This window comes from Cynocephalus volans, chromosome 4 (assembly GCF_027409185.1).
Source record: "Cynocephalus volans isolate mCynVol1 chromosome 4, mCynVol1.pri, whole genome shotgun sequence".
NCBI classification, from domain to species: Eukaryota; Metazoa; Chordata; class Mammalia; order Dermoptera; family Cynocephalidae; genus Cynocephalus; species Cynocephalus volans.
The window spans coordinates 78,952,109-78,973,618 of record NC_084463.1 but is presented as its reverse complement, the minus strand read 5'-3'; the positions used below and the strand labels follow the sequence as shown (position 1 = coordinate 78,973,618).

The 21,510-nt window shown below is 37.7% G+C and overlaps 1 protein-coding gene across 1 annotated transcript; it reads right to left on the bottom strand.

Moving 5' to 3' along the window:
* Positions 1 to 3,586: 3,586 nt before the first annotated feature.
* Positions 3,587 to 17,115, bottom strand: CWC15 (CWC15 spliceosome associated protein homolog). Its single transcript, XM_063094737.1, has 7 exons — positions 17,024 to 17,115; positions 15,638 to 15,776; positions 14,960 to 15,072; positions 14,260 to 14,348; positions 11,368 to 11,475; positions 7,961 to 8,079; positions 3,587 to 4,461 (listed from the first exon to the last, which is right to left on the bottom strand). Exons 2-7 carry the CDS (start codon positions 15,766 to 15,768, stop codon positions 4,332 to 4,334), a joined length of 690 nt encoding a protein of 229 aa, XP_062950807.1. The 5' UTR covers positions 15,769 to 15,776; positions 17,024 to 17,115; the 3' UTR covers positions 3,587 to 4,331.
* Between the last annotated feature and the right edge of the window lie 4,395 nt (positions 17,116 to 21,510).

Genomic DNA, 21,510 nt, shown 5'->3' with positions numbered 1-21,510 from the left:
CCTTGCGGCTTCTTTAAACTAAACTCTTCAAGAGAGTGACTCAGCTCTGAGCTCTTGTTTAACACACTGGAAATAGGCCTGTGAGACCAGAGTTAGTTTTTCAAGGAGTTGTGAGTATTGAGGAAATCTCAGGACAACATTAGAACTTTCCTCTCTGAAGAAGCCCCACAGAGATGGTTGAGCTCCCGGGAAGCTGCTCTCCACTGGTCTAGGGCCTTTAGGAACCATTTCTCCTTCTTTCTAAAAAAGGGAGGCTGTTTGAAATTATGGCAAGAAGAAAAGGCCACCCGGACAGGAAACCACCTGGCAGACGCCTCTCAGGAGTGTGAACACAATGGATTTCTTCCTCCTCCTCTCCTTACCTCCTAAACTGCCTCTGAGAACTAGGCCAGGTGAGAACAGTACATTTTTAAAAAGAGCGTCCACATAAAAAGATGTCAGGAGCTAAGACGTACGTGGAGGTCGGGGAGCTCTGGGAGTGTGATTTAGGGAAGGTGCTATGACACATTCACAACAACACAAATAAAATGACCCCTAGCATTTCCTGAAAGATCACTCCCAGGTGGATCCCCTTTCTTCTGTGCTCTGACTTTGACCCAGACAAAAGGGCATTGGGGCTGACAGCTCACCCTTCAGAAGCTCCAGCTGTCTTCTTTCCCTTTCAGTTACTCTCCCCTCTCCCCATAGGAGTGGTTCAGTTAGTCCTACTTTGGGATAGGCCAGTTATCTCAGATGGTTAGTGTGTGGTGGTGATAACACCAAGGTCTAGGGGTCGGTCCCGGTGCTGGCCAACCACCAAAAAAACCAAAAAGAAACCAGTTAGTTCTACTTCAGATAGGAAAAGCCCCACCCTACTCCCTGGGTGCCAGTACGTGCTCCTGCCAGGGCTCCCCAGGCCTCTGCTCTCAAGGTTCCAGCTTTTCCATCTATGCCTGGGTGAGTGCCTGTGCCAACGCCTGCACTGGGAGTGGGCAGCAGAGAATCTGTCTCTGGGAGGCCAAGAGGCAGGACCTACGTGAACCAAGGCTCCAAGCCCCTGGCACATCTCTACTGTCCCATCAAATTTAGAAAACACACATTCAAAGATTATATTATTAACAATTTCAAAACAGCTATGACTGAGTATTACACTCAAGGGTGGAGCCCTTCTGAGCATGGGACCCAAACAACTGCACTGAAGCCAGGAAGCAGGCTCAGATCTTCAGTTAACACTTTCCCGCTATTTCTTAGTCTATTGGAAATTTGGGGGAGAGGAAAAGGGAATAATTACCACTACCCTCCATGAAACAGGCACTTACATCACCTCTAATCTTCAGCTTTGTGGGAAGTATTGTTATTGTCACTGTACAGTGGAGGAAACTGAGGCTTGGCGATTCAAACTATTTGTTAAGGCCATAAAGCTATGAAGTGGTAGAACTAAAATTCAGTCTAGTTTCCTCCACACTATCATGTTTCCTCCAAAACAGCAAACATCCAATCCAAGCCACCTGGCATTTAGAAATAGGGCCTGCTGGGTGCCCAGCACAGTGCTAGATCCTATGGGAGAGATGCAGGCTCTACCCTGAGGGTTTGTAGTTACCACTGTTATCTTGTTTCCAGGTTGTGTCTACCACATATATAGCAGAGTATCTCAAGCCATGCTTGCACAGGAGATCACACTGTCAACATCTCCCTGCTCTTGTTCACTTTTTATTTAACCAGGTTCCTGGCCACTGCTCACTGGACCAGCCTTATCTCAGGTTGTAGAGGTTCTACTGGCCGATGCAGCTACAAGGTCATGAAGACCCTCTTACAGGGAAGCCAGGAGCATGAGTTACCTCTAGTTTGTGAAGCCAAGAGCTGAGCAGAGGAAGTGTCTTTTACGTACTCTTAAGATAAACCTCTATTTTACTTGAATTTCTGTGACTGGGTTTCTAATCCTATCAACCAAGTGATACCTGTTCAGGCCACATCTATGGTCCACCAAACTCTTAGAGTCCAGGGAACCTCTTAGTTCAGAACCAAACGTTTATGATAAAACAAAACAATAGAGTTTTGAACTTTCAGCAGCCCCTGCTATATGCTAAAAGGGGCAGGCAGGAAGTGAACATGTATGAAGTCCCTACTTATGTGCCTGCTGGACACTTAAACCATGTATTACTTAACCCCCAGAAAACTCACTCAAGGTTGTCTTGTTACTAGCCTTTCATGGGAGAGACAGTGAGAAGGGTAATTAACATGAAGAGGCAGTCAGGCATAGCAGCAGATGATGGGCTTAGCATAGAGTTCTAAGATTCAATCTTGGTCCTCCTTCTTTAAAGGTTTATAACTTTGTTTTTAAACTTCTCCTACAAACTTCAATTTTCTTATCTATAAAATAGGAAAATATTAATGCCTACCTTATGGGGAGTGGTGTTGATTAAATGAATGCAGCACAAGTGCAGCTGGGGAACATTGAATAAATAAAGCCTGTAGTGACTGAGCTGGGCCTTACACCCAGGCCCATCTGACTTCAAAGCCCTGGCTCGTTCCACTCAGCATTGGCCCTTCAAGGGATGAGACAGATTCCTAAATCACTCCAATACAAGGTATTCTGCAAGGAGGATCCAAGGCATTTTAGCTAAGTCGGCTGTTACTTGCACTGTAAATCTGAAAGCTGACACGTTTATGTGTGTCCTGGATCTGTGACTCAGGTTTATACCATGTTGTTTTACACTGGAAAACTATAGGGAAAGGGAGAAAGAAATAATCGAAATTAGCTTTACTCTGATTCTTCCTGAACCTATCATACTTAAATAAGGAATCTGAAATAAGTGGATCTTGGAATAACAGTGCACCTAAATCAGATCCCTGGGTTATCTGCCTTTTGGATGCTAAAAAACAGCAACTCCAAGAACTACAGTTTGGAAACCTCATAATGCCACTCACATCTGTAAGCACATTTTAAAGTAGTTTTAAGACGCTCATACATGACTCGTCATCTACTAACCTTTATCAAGTCACCGGTCTGAACTTCATTTTCCTTAACTTTGAATAACCCAGTACTTTCTTCCTACCTAACAGTAGCACTACGAAGATAACTTACAAACTGTGAAGGTGAATAAAAAATAAGGTTTTAATATTATTAAACACTTTTTAAAAACACTATCTGAAGTAATCAAAATTTTGTGTAAACAGCTCAGTTGGGAAAAAATGCAGAGCATGTGGGCTCAAGACCTTGGCTCCATATGCAGCTCTACTCCTGACTCAGGCTACATACAACTTGTGTCCAATCTTCCACCGGGAAAATGCTGGAGTAATATGTAAGGTCTCAAACACAAGGATTTAAAGAAATAGCAAGTGATAAGTAACATGTCATTCTGCTTTAAAAGTCTTATCTTTAAACTTACCGAGCTCAAGATCATCCAAGGCTGAGGAATCCTATGAATTGGTCTCCGTAGAAAACTCAATTTCTAGTCTCAAATTTTTTATCAAAGTAGTACCCTTAAATCATAGCCCAGGTTTAGGAAAACTTCATTTCCCAGGAGTACTGCTTTTTAGTAGAGCCCAGCTGTGTCTCTCCCTCCCACCTCCCACAGATATACCCTTCAAGATAACAAACAAAATCTTATTTCTGAAAGTTTTATTTTAAGTATTGTTTGATTTGAAACTTTCCTAGGCTTTTCTTCTAATGCATGTCAATGCACAAAATATCTCATTCAAGAGAAACATGGCAGTTGGGAATCCAGGAGAACAGAAGTGAGTACCACATGCTTCCTAGGAATGCTTACAGAGCTCTCGTCTCGGGCCAAGAGAAAAGAAAGAGGCACCTGCACAAGTGAGCGACGCCCAGTCCTCTTCCAGAGACACATGTGGGGCACTTACTATGTGGTCCAAAATGGAACCCCTTTAATCTTTCATCCTACTCTTTTAAAAAATGCAGAGAAAATATTAACTAACTGACCTTAAATCGATGTAAGAGAAGGGAAAAAAGTTAATGCACAAAGAAACACAGTACTCAAAAACAATTTTTCTTTTCAAAAGAAATTATGCAACATTTTATAAACTGTATAAATTACAACAAAATGTTGGGAACACAGATTTGGTTATTTAGATTAAAAATATTTATTACAAGCAGATTCCCTTTTCCCATATTAAAAAGAAAACATATGACTGGAAACATTCAGAGAATGGAAACTGGGTTAAACCTATCCCAAGTCCACTATAAAATAAGGCATCACTAAAGGAAAAGATATTTTGGAGCTTAAAATTAGAGAAGCATGTACACAATTTATACAAGGGGGGGAACTAATCAAAATAAAGTCAGAATAATCCTTTACATTTTAGTCTTTAATCAAGCACATAAAACTGTACTACTTAATATATTTCTCCATGAACTTTTTGTGAAATTCAGATCGCAGAGTATCATTTACAAATCTTTTGTCTTTCTTCTGATCATCTACACCCTTTGCACAATTTTTGAAGACAACGTCATCATCCCACCTGTATAGAAAAAAGAAAATAGAATGCCCTATAATGTCTGTTCATCAGGAGACAAGAATATACCATATGCACTGCAAAGCTCAGTCATTACACAGAAAAATGCTCAACACTCAAATCCACACAAAAGAATAAAGTAATCTTTTTTTTTTTTTGAGACATTTTACATTTTAGTGAAGTCACACATTTGCCAATCTTCTCTTTTGAAAACTCTGCATTTTCTGCCTTTCTGAATAAGGTCTACACATACTTTCTGTGTTTTATTTTAATATGTTTATGAACTTAAAAAATTAGATCTTTAATCCATTTGAAATTTATTTATGTATATGGTGTGACTTATGGCCAGTATGGGTATCCAAACCACTGACCTTAGTGTTATAATAAAGTAATCCTTCATATATAATCTTACTTTATTACAGCAGGAAGGGCCATTCCTAACTAGAACATACAAAACATTATTTCTCCAGTAAAAGAAACACTGAGTTAAAGAACAGAAATACACAGGTTCTAATTACATAAATATTTCATGTCTTCAGGTCAAAAATTTCATGTCTTCAGGTCAAAAACAAAGAGGCAAAACCTAGGACTACCCTGATTAGTATAGACATCTCTAGATGATAGCAGCTGATTAATTTATTATAGTTTAGATTATGTGGTTTTGAGGATTTTATATACTCCTCTTTTATCAGGTAACATTTAATAATCATCCACTGTAGTATTCATATTATAGGGCAACATGAGGAGAAGGAACTATTGGGGTGTAGCAATTAAGGCTCATATATTGGTCCACATATATGTTAACCACGGAGAAATATCAGCTCAAGAGCTCAGGGAAGAACTCTGGTTGGACTCTTCTGGTTAGATTTCAGAATGCATAATAAGCATTAAAAGAAATCCATGTGGGTTATAAAATGTGTTACAGAAAATAAAGAGCTTGATTTTAGAATACCATCTAACATATAAAACACAAGTCCATCTATATAATACAGATACTCTCACAAATATATATAAAATACAAGCCCATATAATGTGTGTCTGTGTGTGCATATGTATGCATGCCAGGAGAAACTGCAAATTGAAAATAAGCAAATGGGGTCACCTTTGGAAAATAGTAGTCACCACTGATGCAGTACATGGAAGCATGAAAAGCTGAGCAGATCAGTGACTAGAATATGTGCCAACGGGTTTTTTGTCCCTTTACTCCAACACCAGAACTGCTTTTCCATGCTGCTAAATCACAGTACTCACTTTACTTGCCCTGACATCAGTATTTGACCTAGATAATCACTGCTCTCCTCTTAAAACACTTGATTTGTTTGGCTTCCAAGACACCAATCTCTTTTAGTTCTCCTCCTTCGTCACCGGCTGTTCCTTTTCAGCCTAGACTTTTTCATTCAAAATTAACTTAATCAACATTTATTAAGCATCTACTATTTACTGGGCACTGTTCCAAGCATTAACAACCAATCATCTATCCAACCTCTAAATATTATACCAGGCTCAATCCTTTGACTTCTCCTCTCTACCATCCTCATTCCCTAGGTGACCTCATCCATTCTGACAGCTTTAGAAATTTTCTATAAGCTGACACCTCTCAAATTTATTATCTCCAGCTTGGACTAACTCCAGAACCGTTATCAAGCTACTTACTCAACATTTCCTCAGAGGTGTATGTAACACCTAAAACTTACTATGTCTTAAATCTGCCACACTCCCCACCCCCAACCTTAGTCTACATTCTTCTCCATCTATATCCTTTCAATTGCTCAGGTCAAAGATCTCGGATAAAATGTCTTTGATAAAATGTTACCTTGTCAGCAAATCCTCCCTTGACTATACTGTTGCCTTTGCATAGAGGAAATTGATTTATACAGCTTTACAGGCCATTATAAGACTAGATTTTTAATGTGAATCAGTTAAGAAGCCATTGGAAGGTGTAGAATAGGAAGCTGCTATTGTGACTTTACAGTTTAAAAAACAGCACATAGCTGTGCTGAGTAAAAAACTGGGGGTGGGAGTGGAGAGGTGGTAAGCGTGCAAGCAGAACAGTTAGTGGTACCACATCACTCCAGACAGCAGACAGCAGCAGTGCAGGTGGTGACAAATAATGGATGTAGTTTCAAAGTTAAGCCTACAGGGTTCCTTGACCACTTCATATAAAATAACAACCAACCGTCCTCCACTCAGCACTTCCTATAAGCTTTTCTGTTTTATTTTTCTACATATCACCATTTGAAGTATTATATGCAGTATTTACTATTTATATTCTTTCCCTCTTCAGCCTTCTACTTCACCCCTCCACACACACACACTGCAAAAAAAAGGTTATTATAGCTGGACTGATAGAGTTTGGATGTGTTGTCCCCCAAAACTCATGCAGAAATCTGTTCCCCAATGTGACAGTGTTGGAAGCTGTTTGAGTTAAGGGGGTGGATCCCTCATGAATGGATTAATGCTCTCCCTGGGGGGTGGGAGTCCTGAGTGAGTTCTCGCTCTATTAGTTCCCACGAGAGCTGGTTGTTTAAAAGACCCTGGTACCTCCTCTCTCTCTTGCTTCCTCTTGCCATGTGATCTGCTTGTCCCCATCGGCTGCCTGACGCTTTCCACCATGAGCAGAAGAAGCCTGAGGCCCACGCCAGATGCAGCTGTCCCAAAATTGTAAGCAAATAAACCTCTGTTCTTTATAAATTACCCAGTCTCAGGTATTGTGTTATGGTGACACAAACGGACTAAGACAGGGACCAAGACAGTTATCCTTAGAAAGGTCTGTTTACAAGGTTGGCCTGTAGCTGGCATTTGGAAACCTGGATTTCAAAAAAATCTTCTCACCATCACTGGGCCTAGAGTGTATTAATAATGTGGTTTATGCTGAATACCAACTTTCCTTTTGGTAGTCTGGATTTTGGTATGCGCTAGGCAAAAGTTGACTACATGACTAGTCCCTAGTAAGAACCTTATGCACTGAGTCTCTAATGGGCTTCCCTGGATAGAAACACTGCACACATGTTGCTGCTTTGTCATTGCTGGGGGAACACCGTGCTTGTGTGTGACCCCTCATGGAAGGAACAGAGCACAGGAAGCCTACATATGGAATCCTCTAGTCTCTGCCTATGTCTTGTCCCCTTATGATCTGTTCATCTTTACTGTGTTGACCATCAGTACAACTATATGCTGAGTGTCCTGAGTCCTTTTAGTGAGTCTCTGAATGTGAGGTGTGATCTTGGGGACCCTTGACAACACATCTAAAATGTAAGCTTTGTAGGGTCAAGGGCTCAGTTCATTACTCTGTCCCTACTGCCTGTATCATTACTTGGAACATAGCTGGTTACTATAAATATCTACTGAAAATAAGTATATTTTCTTTCCTTCTCCTTCTTCCATTATTCCAAAATCTGACAGAGAAGAATATCAGCAGAAGGTAGGGTTTTAGAAGCTTTACATAAAGCACTGTGCTATCTAACTCACAATCTGTGTATATATCCAATCTATTGCTGTACATTACCTTCTTTTAACTTTGAAGTTGGCCTGTGGCTGGGATGGGCCAGTGAGATTAAGGAGAGGATTTCCACTCAGAATGTTTTCCATACGAATCCTCTCTTCTTCAGCTTTTTGTTCTTGTTCCTATAAATGACAGAGGAAGACTCGCATTTACTTATATTAACTCTGCAGTCAATTTTCTTACATTAGCTTATTTAAAAACAAAAACCAAAAAATTCTTCGGGGAGAAAAGATAAACTAAGCAACAAGATAGTTTTTGTTTGTTTTTAAAACATACCAGAAAAGTTACACTTATCAAAATAAAGCAATTTGACATTTTTATTACAAATATTTCATGCTTGTCTTCATACAGTCACAGTCTCTTCCAACTCTGAAATGCTATGAGATGCACATTTAAATCTATTTTCTATCTTGAAGTACATACAAAATTAATTGCTTTATGTTTTAAGAGAGTACATAAACAAGCAAATTCTAATAATTTACGAACATACTAAACATCAAAAAGACACATTTAGCAAAGCTATTACCTCAAGTTTTAAAAGGCTATACCAACGGTGATTAAAAAAATATTATTTTGATTTACTAACAATATAAACTTGCATCTCTAGGATTGGTGACAAGTTATTATTAAACAAGTAACTCTTAAAATAAGTCAAACTACCATGTGAAAAATTACATTCTGTTAACATGCATTTCTATGAATTTACCTGAGATTTATCCAGTTTGTTATTATAATTTATCTTTACTGAGTTTCTATTTTATATCTATTATCCTTTGTCAGTTATAACACGGTCTTTCCTCGCTTTCATTTTAGCACTAACCTCTTTAAACTCAAATCACTCTGTTTTATCCTCAGAATTAGGACTGTAAAATGTCTAAAATCCTGAGCGATACCTTATAAATCTACCTGTTAACATGTTATTTTTAAGCCAAATCCCATTTTGTTCTGTTCTGGGATGACAGAAATCTCTGACTTAATAGACCAAGGAAAAAAAGAGACTCGAAGTCATTTTAAAATGAACCTTTATTTTAATAACCTAATTTTCCATACAGGTTACTGATATTTCATTTCAATATCCAAATGTGAATAATTGATTTTATTTGTAAAAGGACATAACTAGGAAGTGAGAATATGCCTCTTGCTGGGAAATAAACAGGAAAATTCCTTTAGGTCACAGTATGAACCTTAAATTCAGGAACTATCCATCATAAATTAAGAACAGGTAGAAATAAATATACAGGTTTTAGAAAGCTAACAAATTATACTGATGCTTAAAGTAAAAAGATGTTTCTCTGAAATGCTAGGAAAATAGAAGCTCAAGTACACAACGTATCTGAACTTATAATAATATTGTGTGTGACATATAAGGTCCTGGCCTTTTTATGTTTGGAATATTATCTCCTTTAGAGTTACTGGATGATCACCACACAGAACTGGGAAAAAAAGGCACCAACTCCTTCCATATTCAAATACCAGACACACTATGCTTCACGAATATAGGGTAGTGGTAAGATCAAATCTGAATCACCCTGTTTTTCTAACTACAATTTTATTCGAATGTAGCCACACCCATTCATATATATAGCTGGTTTTGTGCTATAACAGCAGAGTTGAGTAGTTGCGACAAAGGTTGTATGGAGAGCTGACCAACCTGAAATGTTTACCATCAAGCCCTTTACAGAAAGTGTGCTGACCCCTGCCACAGACTAACTGGTTTGAAAACGTTACTTTGAAACACCTCAAAAAATAGCCAATAGAAAGGGAAACAGGGACAAAAGAAACAAAACCATCATTCAATCCCAAGAAACACCAACACATTTTTGTACAAGGAGATTAGACGAAACTCACATAACTGCAAACCTCCTGTCTAAAATGTTTATCCTCCCTAATGGTCAACTGAAAGTATTTAAATTGCTTGTCTCTATGTATTCAGAGCTGTTAGGCAAGCTAAAAAAATTAGGGACAACTGCCCTCTAGTGGTATGCAAGTGATACTGGAAAATTATAATTCTTTGATTTTTTAAAAAAATTAGAAAAAACTATAAGTTAATACAGGAATTATGCTCTTATATACCAAACTTTGATGAGAACTGTATTACAAAATACTTTTCTTCGGGCTGGCTGGTTAGCTCACTTAGGAGGTCATAGTGCTGGTAACACCAAAACAAAAACTTTTCTTCTTCCAATATGAATTTGAACAATCTTCAAAGCCTATGTTTTCTGAATTCTTCCTTGACCCTTGTGACATATGAATTCTACTTCCCTAGATTCCCAGCATGAATCTATGTCAGTGTTTCCCAAAGTAATTCCGACCCCCCCCCCCCTTTTTTTTTTTAAACAGAACAATTCCTGGCTCAAATGAAATCTCACACAGATGTCCATAAAAAAGCTGTGCTGCTCTGGCTGAAAATGTGGACACCTCTGCTTGAATGTCTCACAATGTGTCAAATTCAACATGTTCAAAACAGAACATCATCTCTCTTTCTCTATGCTTAAACATGCCCATTCTTCTGCATTCTCTGTCTTAGTGTATGGCACCAACATCTACCCAGAAAATAGGGGTCATCTTTGCTGCCACAATCACTTTATCTGGTCAATCTGACCTCCTCAATAGCTCTATCAGCATCTGTTTACTTCTCTCAATTCCAACTCCTAGTATACAAGTTAAGAGTCTTTTAATGCCATGTGAGGATTATTAGAACAGCCTCCTCAGTTTTTTCCAGGGGATCTTCCATATTTTTGCCATTTATCTTTCTATAATGCATATCCTATCTTATCAATCTCCTGTTGAAATCAACCGGCTCCTCATATCCTTCAGAACAAAATCCAGACTCCTTTAGCATTGGTTAATAAACCTCTATTGCTCTGACCTGTGCTTGCCTCCTCAGTTTCACATTATCACTGCTCTGGGTAATTTCACTCAAAGTTTTAAGTATATTTGAGTTAGACATTCTTTTCTCCCACTGTGTAAATGAAAAGACTGTGGGAGTTCAAAAGAAGTTAGGTAACTTGCTCTTTATATAAAATCTATTGATTGATTGCCTCAACAAGTGCGTAGGCAGCAAAGAGAGATAATCTTCGTAGGCCATGACTGTATCTTAACCATCTTTGATTCCTGTGATATTTAACAGACAGACTCAATGTCTGTTGAACAAATGAACAAATAAGTGAATGACAAGCAATTTGATAAATATTATTTAGCATGTCTAAACTATTTGGAAATTTTTAACATAACCAGGAGACCTAGGATGTCATAAAAATAATCAGATTTATAAATTCACAGATGATATAATATTTAGACATAGCAAGGAAAATTTCTAATATAAGAAGATATTGCTTAAATTTTAAAAAATTTCTACTTTAGTATGTGAGATAAGATGGGGAGATGTAAATCTAACACTTTGATTTTACCTTCCTGGCCTGTTCTTCAGCTCTTTCTTTTTTAATTTTTTCTAGTTCTGCAAGAAGAGCTGCAGTATCATCATCATCACTCTCTTCTTCAAAATCTTCATCTTCCTCCTAAAAAAAGAATAGTGATGGTCAGGAGATTAGACAGAAAATACACATTATTCACTTTTTTTCTCCATAAAAATTGCACTTACCAAATCTTTGGGAGAAAATTGATTTTCCTAGCGGGAAAGATAAATGCATCTAAATATAATAATTAAGATCAACAACCAACCAAAAAATGAAATAAAAATCCCATAAAAAAGCTTATAAATACTTATTAAAATGTCAACCCTTGAAAAGCACCTTTCAAATTTACATGGCCAAAAGGGAATTTACATATGAAAATATTTCTAAAACCAGAAAAGGAACACTTTACACAGAAACACAGTGCATATGTAGAGTATATCACACTGAGAGTGAAAATAATTTTATGTAGCTCAAAAGAACTTTAAGCTAGCAAGTAAGGATAATCAAAAGTGCAAAAAATGATGCTAAATTCCCAAAAGAAATTACAAATGACAACTCATTAAATTTCACTTAAAATTGGGTTTCCTGTTTTAATTACTGTTAGTAACTCCATCAGTCAACTCTAAAATTAATTCCTGATATATGTACATAATTAGATACTACCCATGAAAAACCACCCAAATTTTTTCACTGTATGAGGGGTCTTCAAAAAGTTCAAGGAAAATGCATATCATAAAATTAACTGCATAGTTTTTATACCATAGTTTATGATTGTAAAATTTTTTTGCACCAAAATAAACTTGTACTAACTTGTTATATCTGAACAAGATCTAGTTTGAGGTGCCAAGAAGGATGAGAAATCAGTTTAAAAAGAGCCCCTATCAGAGCAACATGAATTTTGTTAAAACTGAAACAAGGACAAACACCAAATTTATGGTAAAGCTTGGGTGGAAGAATGGTGAAATCACTGATGCTTAATGAAAAGTTTATGGGGACAACGCTCCAAAGAAATCAGCAGTTTACAAATGGATAACTTGTTTAAAAAAGGGAAGAGACAACGTTGAAAACAAATCACGCAACAGCAGACCATCCACATCAATTTACAAGGAAAAATTCTTGTTCATGCCCTAATTGAAGAGGACTGACAATTAACAGCATAAACAATAGCCAACACCATAGACATCTCAATTGGTTCAGCTTACGTAATTCTGAATGAAAATTACAGTTGAGCTAACTTTCTGTTTGATGGGTGCCAAAACTGTTGTGCCCAGATCAGCTGCAGGCAACAGCAGAGCTTTAAATAGAAATTTTAAACAAGTGGGATCAAGATCCTGAAGCATTTCTTTGAAGAATTGTAACAGGAGATAAAACCTGGCTTTACCATGGCTTTTTGTCCTGAAGACAAAGCACAATCAAAGCCATGGCTACCAAAAGGTGGAAATGGTCCAGTCAAAGCAAAACTGGACCAGTCAAGAGCAAAAGTCATGGCAAAAGTTTTTTGGGATGTTCAAGGTATTTTGCTTGGCTTTTTCTGGAAGGCCAAAGAACCATAACATGTGCTTATTATGACAGTGTTTGGAGAAAGTTAGCCAAAGCTTTAGCAGAAAAATGGCCAAGAAAATTTCACCAGAAAATCCTTCACCACAATAATGCTCCTGCTCATTCCTCTCATTCAAACAAGGGCAATATTGTGAGAATTTTGATGGGAAATCATTAGGCATTCACCTTACAGTCCTGATTTGACTCCTTCTGACTTTTTGTTTGCTTATCTTAAAAAAATCTTTAAAGGGCACCCACTTTTCTTCAGTTGATAAAGTTAAAAAGACATCACTCACATGGCTAATTAAATTCCCAATACCCTCAGTTCTTCAGGGATGGACTAAATGGCTGGTATTATCTCTTACAAAAATGTCTTGAACTTGATGGAGCTTACGTTGAGAAATAAACTCTAGATTCTTAAACTTATCTTTTAATTTCATTTTTCCATGAACTTTTTGAAGTCCTCTCATATAGTCTCCCCTTTTATCCATGGGAGACATGTTCCAAGACCTTCAGTATGCCTGAAACCATGCATACTACCAAACCCTATATATACTATGGTTTTTCCCATACATACATACCTACAATAAAGATTAATTTATAAATTAGCCACAGTAAGAGATTAGCAACAACACCTAATAATAAAATAGAAAAAGTATAATTCACTATAATAAAAGTTGTATAAAAGTGGTCTCTCTCTCAAAATATCTTACTGTACTGTACCGTACTCACCTATTTTCAGAATGGAGCTGACCAAGGGTAACTGAAACAGCGGAAAGTGAAACTGCAGGTTGGGAGGACTACTGTATGTAAAAAACTGCAAATTAATTATTAACCTGTAGGGTCCCACTGAATTTTAATGTTAACTGATGTGCTAATCCTTAAAGACCTGCTTAGATTACTTCCCTTGGTAAGTACAGAGGAAACCATTAAGTGCACTGCTGGTCTGGAAGGGACATCATATCTAATGTGGAAAGTCTCCTGGGTATAACTCTAGAGGGTGCTGTTTATAGAGAGCCCAGTGTGAAGAGTGCCCTGTGGAGGTATTATCATGATAGCCCAATCTCCAGGGTTTAATATAGGAAATTATTTGGGGGGAAGGCATATATTCTTTAATAGATTGCTTCTATATTTGGTTCTTTAGAAATCAAACTTGTTCTTTAAGTTCTTACCACAAAATAGTACTTTTTGTTTTAAAACCAACTGTAAAGCCAGGGCTACATTTGAATAACAGTAAGTAAAGATAAGTACAGGTCACTTCTTAAAGCCAAAAGTATAAAGAAGTATTTCAGAAAAATATAGCAAATAAATTACTAAATAGCTATGAAAGTAGTAAACATAACATACGTCTGTTAGAGGGTCATCTGCATCAAGGTTGGCAGCAGGAATCTGGTCTAACCGAGGCTTCTTTGACACTGAAGAGGAGGTTGTATGTTCTGGTGGAAAACAAACATCAATTAGCTTACCAAAACAAATACCCCATTTCTTATAACATTTTAGGGACGTGTGGGCATAAAGACCCCCACATTAAAAGCATCATGACAGCAAGGATCATATCCACAGTACCTGGCAAATAAGCCTTTCATAAGTATTTGCTGAGTAAATAGATAAAAGCATTGATTTTAATATGTAAACTGCAGCCTCTCAGGAAATTCAGGAAGAGTTAACATATGCTGGAAATATAAAAAAGATACTGTAACTGGATGCCTCCAGATGCCCTCCAATAGCCAGTTACAAAAATAGGAGCTCTCATAGACAAAAACCATGCGGCCTGGCTGCTGTAAACAGTTAAAAACCCCTTGATCTGAAATGAAATGATGACTGCTAAATATCTCCAGATCACCCTGTTCCTTTTAATATAAAAGTATAAAAAGATGGAACTGAAATGAACCTCATTATCATTTCTAATCTAATCATTTAAGAAAGTGATATAGCTCACACCGATATTTAAAAGCAAACAAAATATTAACCTTTTCCAATTATCACATAAAGAAAAACTTCCAATGACATAATTTTATGAGACAAATGTTTGGAACAGTGTTGGTACCTCGGGTTGGACGATCCCTATTTTTCTCTCTTGCAGCAGCTCTCTCTCTCTCTTCCAACTCTCTCCTGAAGTCGCGGTTACGAACCTCCTCAGGGGCATCCTGAGTAGTTTGTCTTTAGCAGAAACAAATCAGAGCAAAATGTTACTAAAAAAATAAAATCACATGGTTATAGCAATGAAAGACAACTCACAAATGCAACTTTGTCCCTCAAGCATGAAACAAGGAAGTGGACAAGATCATAACCTAATCTGAAGGTTGCTAACAAGGCACTCTTGTGATGTTTCCAATATTTCAATTAAATTGTTGAAACTGAATTTCATACTTTACCATAATAAGACCACAGATTAGTTAAAATGTCTTTAATTTTTGTTAATATTATATCATTTCAGGACTTGTTACAGTAATACTTTAATCTCATATTGACTACTGCTGACAGCGCATAGTCTGAGATAACATATTAGTTATTGTTTTATCTACACATGGAAATTCCTGATTAATACGAATTTCTGAAGGAATGTCTGGTAGCATTTAAAAATCATAGAGCACAATCTATTGCATTCTATTGCTATGAAAATAGGTAACTTAAGTGATATAACTCAAACATGAACATATCATGACAGTGCCATTTAACAAATTTGATCTTTTGTGAAAAAGAAAACAGTGAAAGTCTTCACTACCTGTATTTTATCTTTGTATGAGAGGGTAGGTCTCTGCTTGAATACTGCTTTGAGAGCTGGCTCAAATCACCTTCTCCTTTTCCTCTTCCACCTCTCGCAGGTTCAAAAGTTGGCCTGGCTGCTGTTGTCATCTTTTATGCTTTAAAGAAAAATAGTATCAAGTTATTTCCAATATGATAAACTCTCTTTTTATAAAGTGTTAATCAATTTTTCTCCTTGTGAAATAATTTCCAAAACTTGCTTAAATAACATTCTCAAACAAAAGTTCTCAAGAAAAGAAATGATGAAGCTCAGGGTATACAAGGAATATAGCTTCTCAGGAAGCCGGTTTGTATTACAAAAAAATTTGTCATGAAGATCTGAGTTTGTGTCCCTAATCTTCTGGCTGTGTGTCTTGGGCAAGTCACCTGGTTTAAGTTTCTGTCATCTGCTGGATGGGAATATTCCTTTTAGGATTATTATGAGAATTATGAGACTTAACATGTCAAAGCCCTTGTAAAACACAGTAGTGCTATGTCAAAGCCCTTGTAAAACACAGTTGAGAAAACATTCTCAACTCAACCTTACTCCACCAGACTCCCTAAGGTTTGCATTTTATCTGAACCCCACACGTCAGCAAATAGGATAATAAAAACAGAAGCAAGAAAAATATTTTAAAGATCATTGACAAAGTTACTGAGTGTCTTAAAGAAAAGTGTGCTAAACTTCAATAACAGTTACATAGGCAAGATTCTTCAACAATATTTTGTTGATCCTTGGTCCAATTTTTCTCCTGTAACAACCATAATATAAAAGAGATATCTTGTAGGTTATAATTTAAGGAATGCTCAAAAGACAGGAATTTCACCCAAGGATTCTGATAACCAAAAATCAAGGACCCATTCCTTATGTTATTTCTAGCTTTGAGCAGCCAAAAGAATACTGTCTAGATGTGGCTACTAAAACCCTGTTAGCGTCGGAAAAGCAAGTGTGTGGGAAGGGTGGGGGAACTGAGATAATTTTTTAGTACACTTCTCTTAATTTTCAAAAAGGGTAAAGGTGTGTATGCAAAGAAGGAGAAACACAGGGATAGCGACGCCGCCTCCTACACACGTCCAGGAGTGTCACTCCGGCCCGCCTTTGGACGGTCACTAGGAACTCGCTGACTCTTCACCCGTGCCCGACTCTGCGGTGGGAGAGACCCGGGGCCTGCTTAATACAGTAGTCGGAGCTGCCTTCGGGCTGCGCTTTCCGCCGCGGCCGACAAGCATTGGGCTCCGCTACTCGCCCACCGCTCCAGGGTCTCCTCTGCCCGCGCTCTGTACTCTGCCGCCAACTTCCAGCCCACCTGCCCTTTCCCGTCCCACCAGGATAAGGAAGATAATCTGCTATCCTCCTGCCACTCACTTTGGCCCGAGGTGCGATGCAGCAGCCTCCGAAGGTTATACAGACACCATCCAGACTCTTGGCTCCCAGGAACCTCTGCGCCCAGGACCGAAGCCCAAGACCCGGAAGCAAAACCCAAGCCCTTTAGCCGCTCTTCCGGGGCGGATGCAACGACCAATCCGCAGAGGCCAATGTGGAAGTCGGCGAGACGATAACAAGGGGCGCGGCTGAAACGGCCCAGGGGGCGGGCGTTTGAAATCAATGCCTTTGAGTAGACTCTATACATATCATTTTGTACCTTCAAGAACCAATTACTTAATGTCTCTTCCGTCTTGGCCTTCCCTGACCCCCTCCCAGACTCCTTCATTCCGGTACTGCGTGGACGGAAAGCCCCGGGGAGCCGACTCCACATCCCCGACTAGCGGGAGAGAGCGGGGAAAAGGATTACACCAAACTGTTTAAATCCAGCGGCTCCGGCTTCCATCCTTTCTCCAGAGCTAGACCCAACAAGCCTAGAGAGTTGTGCTACGGAAAAAACTAGTGTTTTCATTTAATTGGATATGAAGAAAGAACAAATATGTACGGGGGCAACCGCGATCTTTATAAAGGTACCATTCCTGCAAAAACATTATACTCCAAAGCAAAGGTTGTATTCGTATTGTTGGTTAAAATTTTTGTTTTTCTAAAAAAGCCTAAGTTCTAGTGGGAGTAGAGATGTCAATATTAGCGTTTACGACATTGAGGGTTTAGAACGGTAGGCCCAACAGCCCACTAGCACAAGATGGAATTATTAAGATGGCTAGCGTTAGGTGAAGTTTTAATAAGACCACGAAAAAAAAAAAATCACCAATCGTCTCTCTTCTCTTCCCTAACAATAGCACTCTGAGAGCAGGGATCTTGTTGGCTTAGTTCATCTTGGTATCTCGTTAAATAGACCTTGGTCCATAGTAGATGCTCAATAAATGTTAAACAATTGAAACTTCAGCTTCCCCAACTTGGTTTCCAATGTATGGTGCTAACAAAATTGAACATGTACATGCTTTCCCCCCTGAATTCTTTCTTTAAAACTTTTAAATGGAAAATTAAAAGAAAAAGCCCCTTTCCCCATAAAGTTCAAGATCAAAATCTTTCTTACGGAAGGTATTCCTCCCCCAATTTTACACGTCTCAGTAAAGGACAATACCATCATACTAGTTATCAAACCAAAATCCTGAGACATCTACTTAAATTTCTTTTTCTTCACTCTTTACATCCTGTTCTTTTCCAAGTCTTGCCAATTTCACTTTCAAAATTTAGTCTAAATTTCATTCCACTGCCATCATCTTCTTCCAAACTGCCGTCATCTCCCACCTGGATTGTAATTGCCTCCTAATGGATCTTCCTGCTTCCTCTTTTAGCCTACAGTCAATTTTGCATATAGCAGTAGAATGATCTTTTAAAATTATTAATCAGATGGTGTTACTCTCCTGCATTACATTCCACTGCGTGTAGAATATAAACTATATTTCTTAAAGAGACCTGAGATCCCCATGGAGTCTGGATTCTGTCTACCTCCCTGACTTCATTTCCAGTCATTACTCTCTTGCACACTAAGCTCTAGATACAGCCAAGTGGTCATTTCTGTTTCACAAAACTAGGCAAAATTCCTTCTGTTTTAAGGCCTTTGCGCTAGCTTTTCTCTGTTGCCTGCACCCCAAGATAACTGTATTAACATCCTTCAAGTCTTAGCTCAAATGCTACCTCCTCAGTGAGGTTCTCCCTGACATCTGCATTTGTATTCCAACCCCTCCAACACACAAACACCTTCACATCACCCTGTTGTATTTTTTCATAGTACTGAACACTACCTGAATTTATTCTGTTCATTGTTTATTGCCTTGTTTTTTGTCTGAGAGTCAGCAGAGCAAAGCCATTAGGAGAAAGGGATCTACAGCCTGACTGTCTTGATTCTGAAGTCCAGTTCTCTCTTTTCCTAGCTTCGTCAACTTAGGCAAATTATTTTCCCTTTCTGTGCCCTCAGTTTCCTCCTATATAAAATTGTTGTAATTCTAGTCCCTACTTCCTAATGTTCCTATAAGGATTAATTGAATTAATACTTGTAAAGTGCTTAGAACTGTCTTAGCAAATAGTACTTGCTAAATAAATGTTAGCTGTTATTATTATTAATATTATTTTTATTATTATTGTCTATCTTCTTGTATTAGAACATAAGTTCCAGGAAAGCAGGAACCTTGTCTCTCTTGTTCACTGGTGTATCCTCTGCATATAGAACAGTGCCTGGCACATAATAGGTGCTGAGTAAGTATTTGTTGAATGAATGTATGAATGATGCACTATGCAGTAGAGTAATAAAGTAACAATGGCAAGATGGTGATACAATTATAGAAAATACCCACAGTTTTTATATTCCAGCTGCCCTTATTAGCCCTGAGTGAATCACACCAATCCATTTAACTCCCAGCCTGCCCACTATCCAATCTTTTGACCACCAACTGTGATCAAATAACCACCCTGTAATATCATTAGCACTAACATACAAAATAATCAGTCTACAAAATTAAAAGCTTTAAACTTAAATGGTCTTAAAGTATTAATAAGAAAAAGAAACTAAAAAGTTTTTTACTTAAATGATCTAAAAGTACTAATAGGAAAATGAAACTGTAAAGCTTTTGACTTAAACAGTTTGGAAGTATTAAGAAAAAGAAACTAAAAGTAAGTTTACCAAAAACTTAAAATTCAACCTGAAAAAAATGATAACCTCTTAAAAATTTTTATTTTAAACTCATTACCAGAAGAAGGTAGTTGGACCCTTAATTCTGCCTGCCAATCCTCTTATACTCCCCTACTTGTTTATTTTTTCCCCTCTGCAATAATATGATTTCCCACATTCCCCTCTTTCTTCAAGTCTACATGCCTCTTCCACCTCTTTTTCCCTCCTCATCCTCTTTCCTTAGAGTGGAAGATTTTTTTACTTCTTGAGGAAAACAGAAGCTTTTAAACAGTGACTCCTTATCTCCGCTCTCAGCAAGCTATCAAGCTGCTGTTGGCTATGCCCATGTCCTCAGCTTTCCATGTGTTTCTAGAGAGGTGACCCCAACCCCCTCTCTTGTGCTCTGGGTCTTAATCCTGCCACCATTCTTAGTGACTAGAATCCTGCTATATATACTATTTTTATAGTCTATGAAGTCATCCTTTTAAGATCATTCTTATCAGCCTTTGGAACATGGTATAGTATATCTTAAAAAATACTCCTTCATTTTAATATGACAAACCTAGTATTTTAATTAAATGTGAAAAGATGTTTTATATAATTGTGATTGCAAAACTGACTGTTTTTATGGCAGGAAGTAATGTGGGAATTCCAGCTTCAAAGCTTACACAAAAACAATATCCAAAAGGGAAAAAAAGAAACCATAAAAACCTAAGAAGAAAATTGATGAAACTATTTATAGACTGTAGAGTTTGGAAAGACCTTTTTATTAAGGCAGAACACCTAACAACTTTTAAAGAAATAATAAAAACAGTTCATCTACATAAAAATTAATTTTATGGCAGGAGATGCCAAAAACAAAGTCGATAGATAAATGCTATATTAGCAGGTAAATTCTGTAATGTCTATAACATATAAAGGGTTACTACAAATACTAAGAATACACATAATATATGTAAAAAAAAAACTATTAAAAAAACAGGCAATGGGTATAAACAGGCCTTTTATAAAAAGCAATTCCAAATCAACAATAGACAATAAACATGAAGGACATAGCCTCATGAGGAAAATGAAAGTAAACTGACAGTGAAGTATTACATTACAGCATCAGATAGGCAACAATTAAAAAAATAATACAGTTGGAAGGGATTGAGATAAAAGGGTATGCAGTCAGACAATGGGGATGCATTGGCTTTCCATTGCCCTAACATTTAAAAGCCAAAATGCTCACAGTGGGCTTCAAGGTTTTCCATGGTCTATCCTTTCTCCTACCTCTTAGACCTCATCACTTGCTCATGCCGTTCTAGGCTACTTAGTGTTGCTTGGACACATATAGCTCCTTCTGCATTAGGGCCTTTGCACTAGCTATTTTTTCTGCCAGCAATACTCTTCCCTGCCTTATTCAAGTGTTTGTTCAAAACCAACCAACCCTGACAGCCCTATTTAAAATTTCAACTGTTCTTCCCCTTCATCCCCTAACATCCTGTACTACATATCTCCCTTATTCTGTTCTTTTTTTTTTTTTCTGTTTTACATAGCACAAATCATCTTCCATGATCCTATATAATTTAGTTGTGTTACATTTATCATTTTTTCTACTTCTTCCATGTTGAATATAAGTTTTACAAGGGCAGGGATCTTTGTTTTGCTCAGTGATGTAGGCCAAGCTTCTAAAACAGTGCCTGGCAACAATAGTTGCCCAATAAACATTTTCCAAATGAGTGAATAAATGAATGGATGGATGGATGGATGAATGAGTTTTAACAGGAAAAAGTCATGTTCTGATGTGAAAAGTTAT

What these genes read in the sequence shown, in the direction of transcription:
- CWC15 (XM_063094737.1), bottom strand. Translation starts at nt 15,768, where the DNA reads ATGACAACAGCAGCCAGGCCAACTTTTGAACCTGCGAGAGGTGGAAGA. An exon ending in CATACAAAGATAAAATACAG is followed by an intron (nt 15,073 to 15,637) that starts GTAGTGAAGACT and finishes TTTCTGCTAAAG; the next exon opens with ACAAACTACTCAGGATGCCC. An exon ending in AACTTCAAAGTTAAAAGAAG is followed by an intron (nt 4,462 to 7,960) that starts GTAATGTACAGC and finishes TTTTCTATACAG; the next exon opens with GTGGGATGATGACGTTGTCT.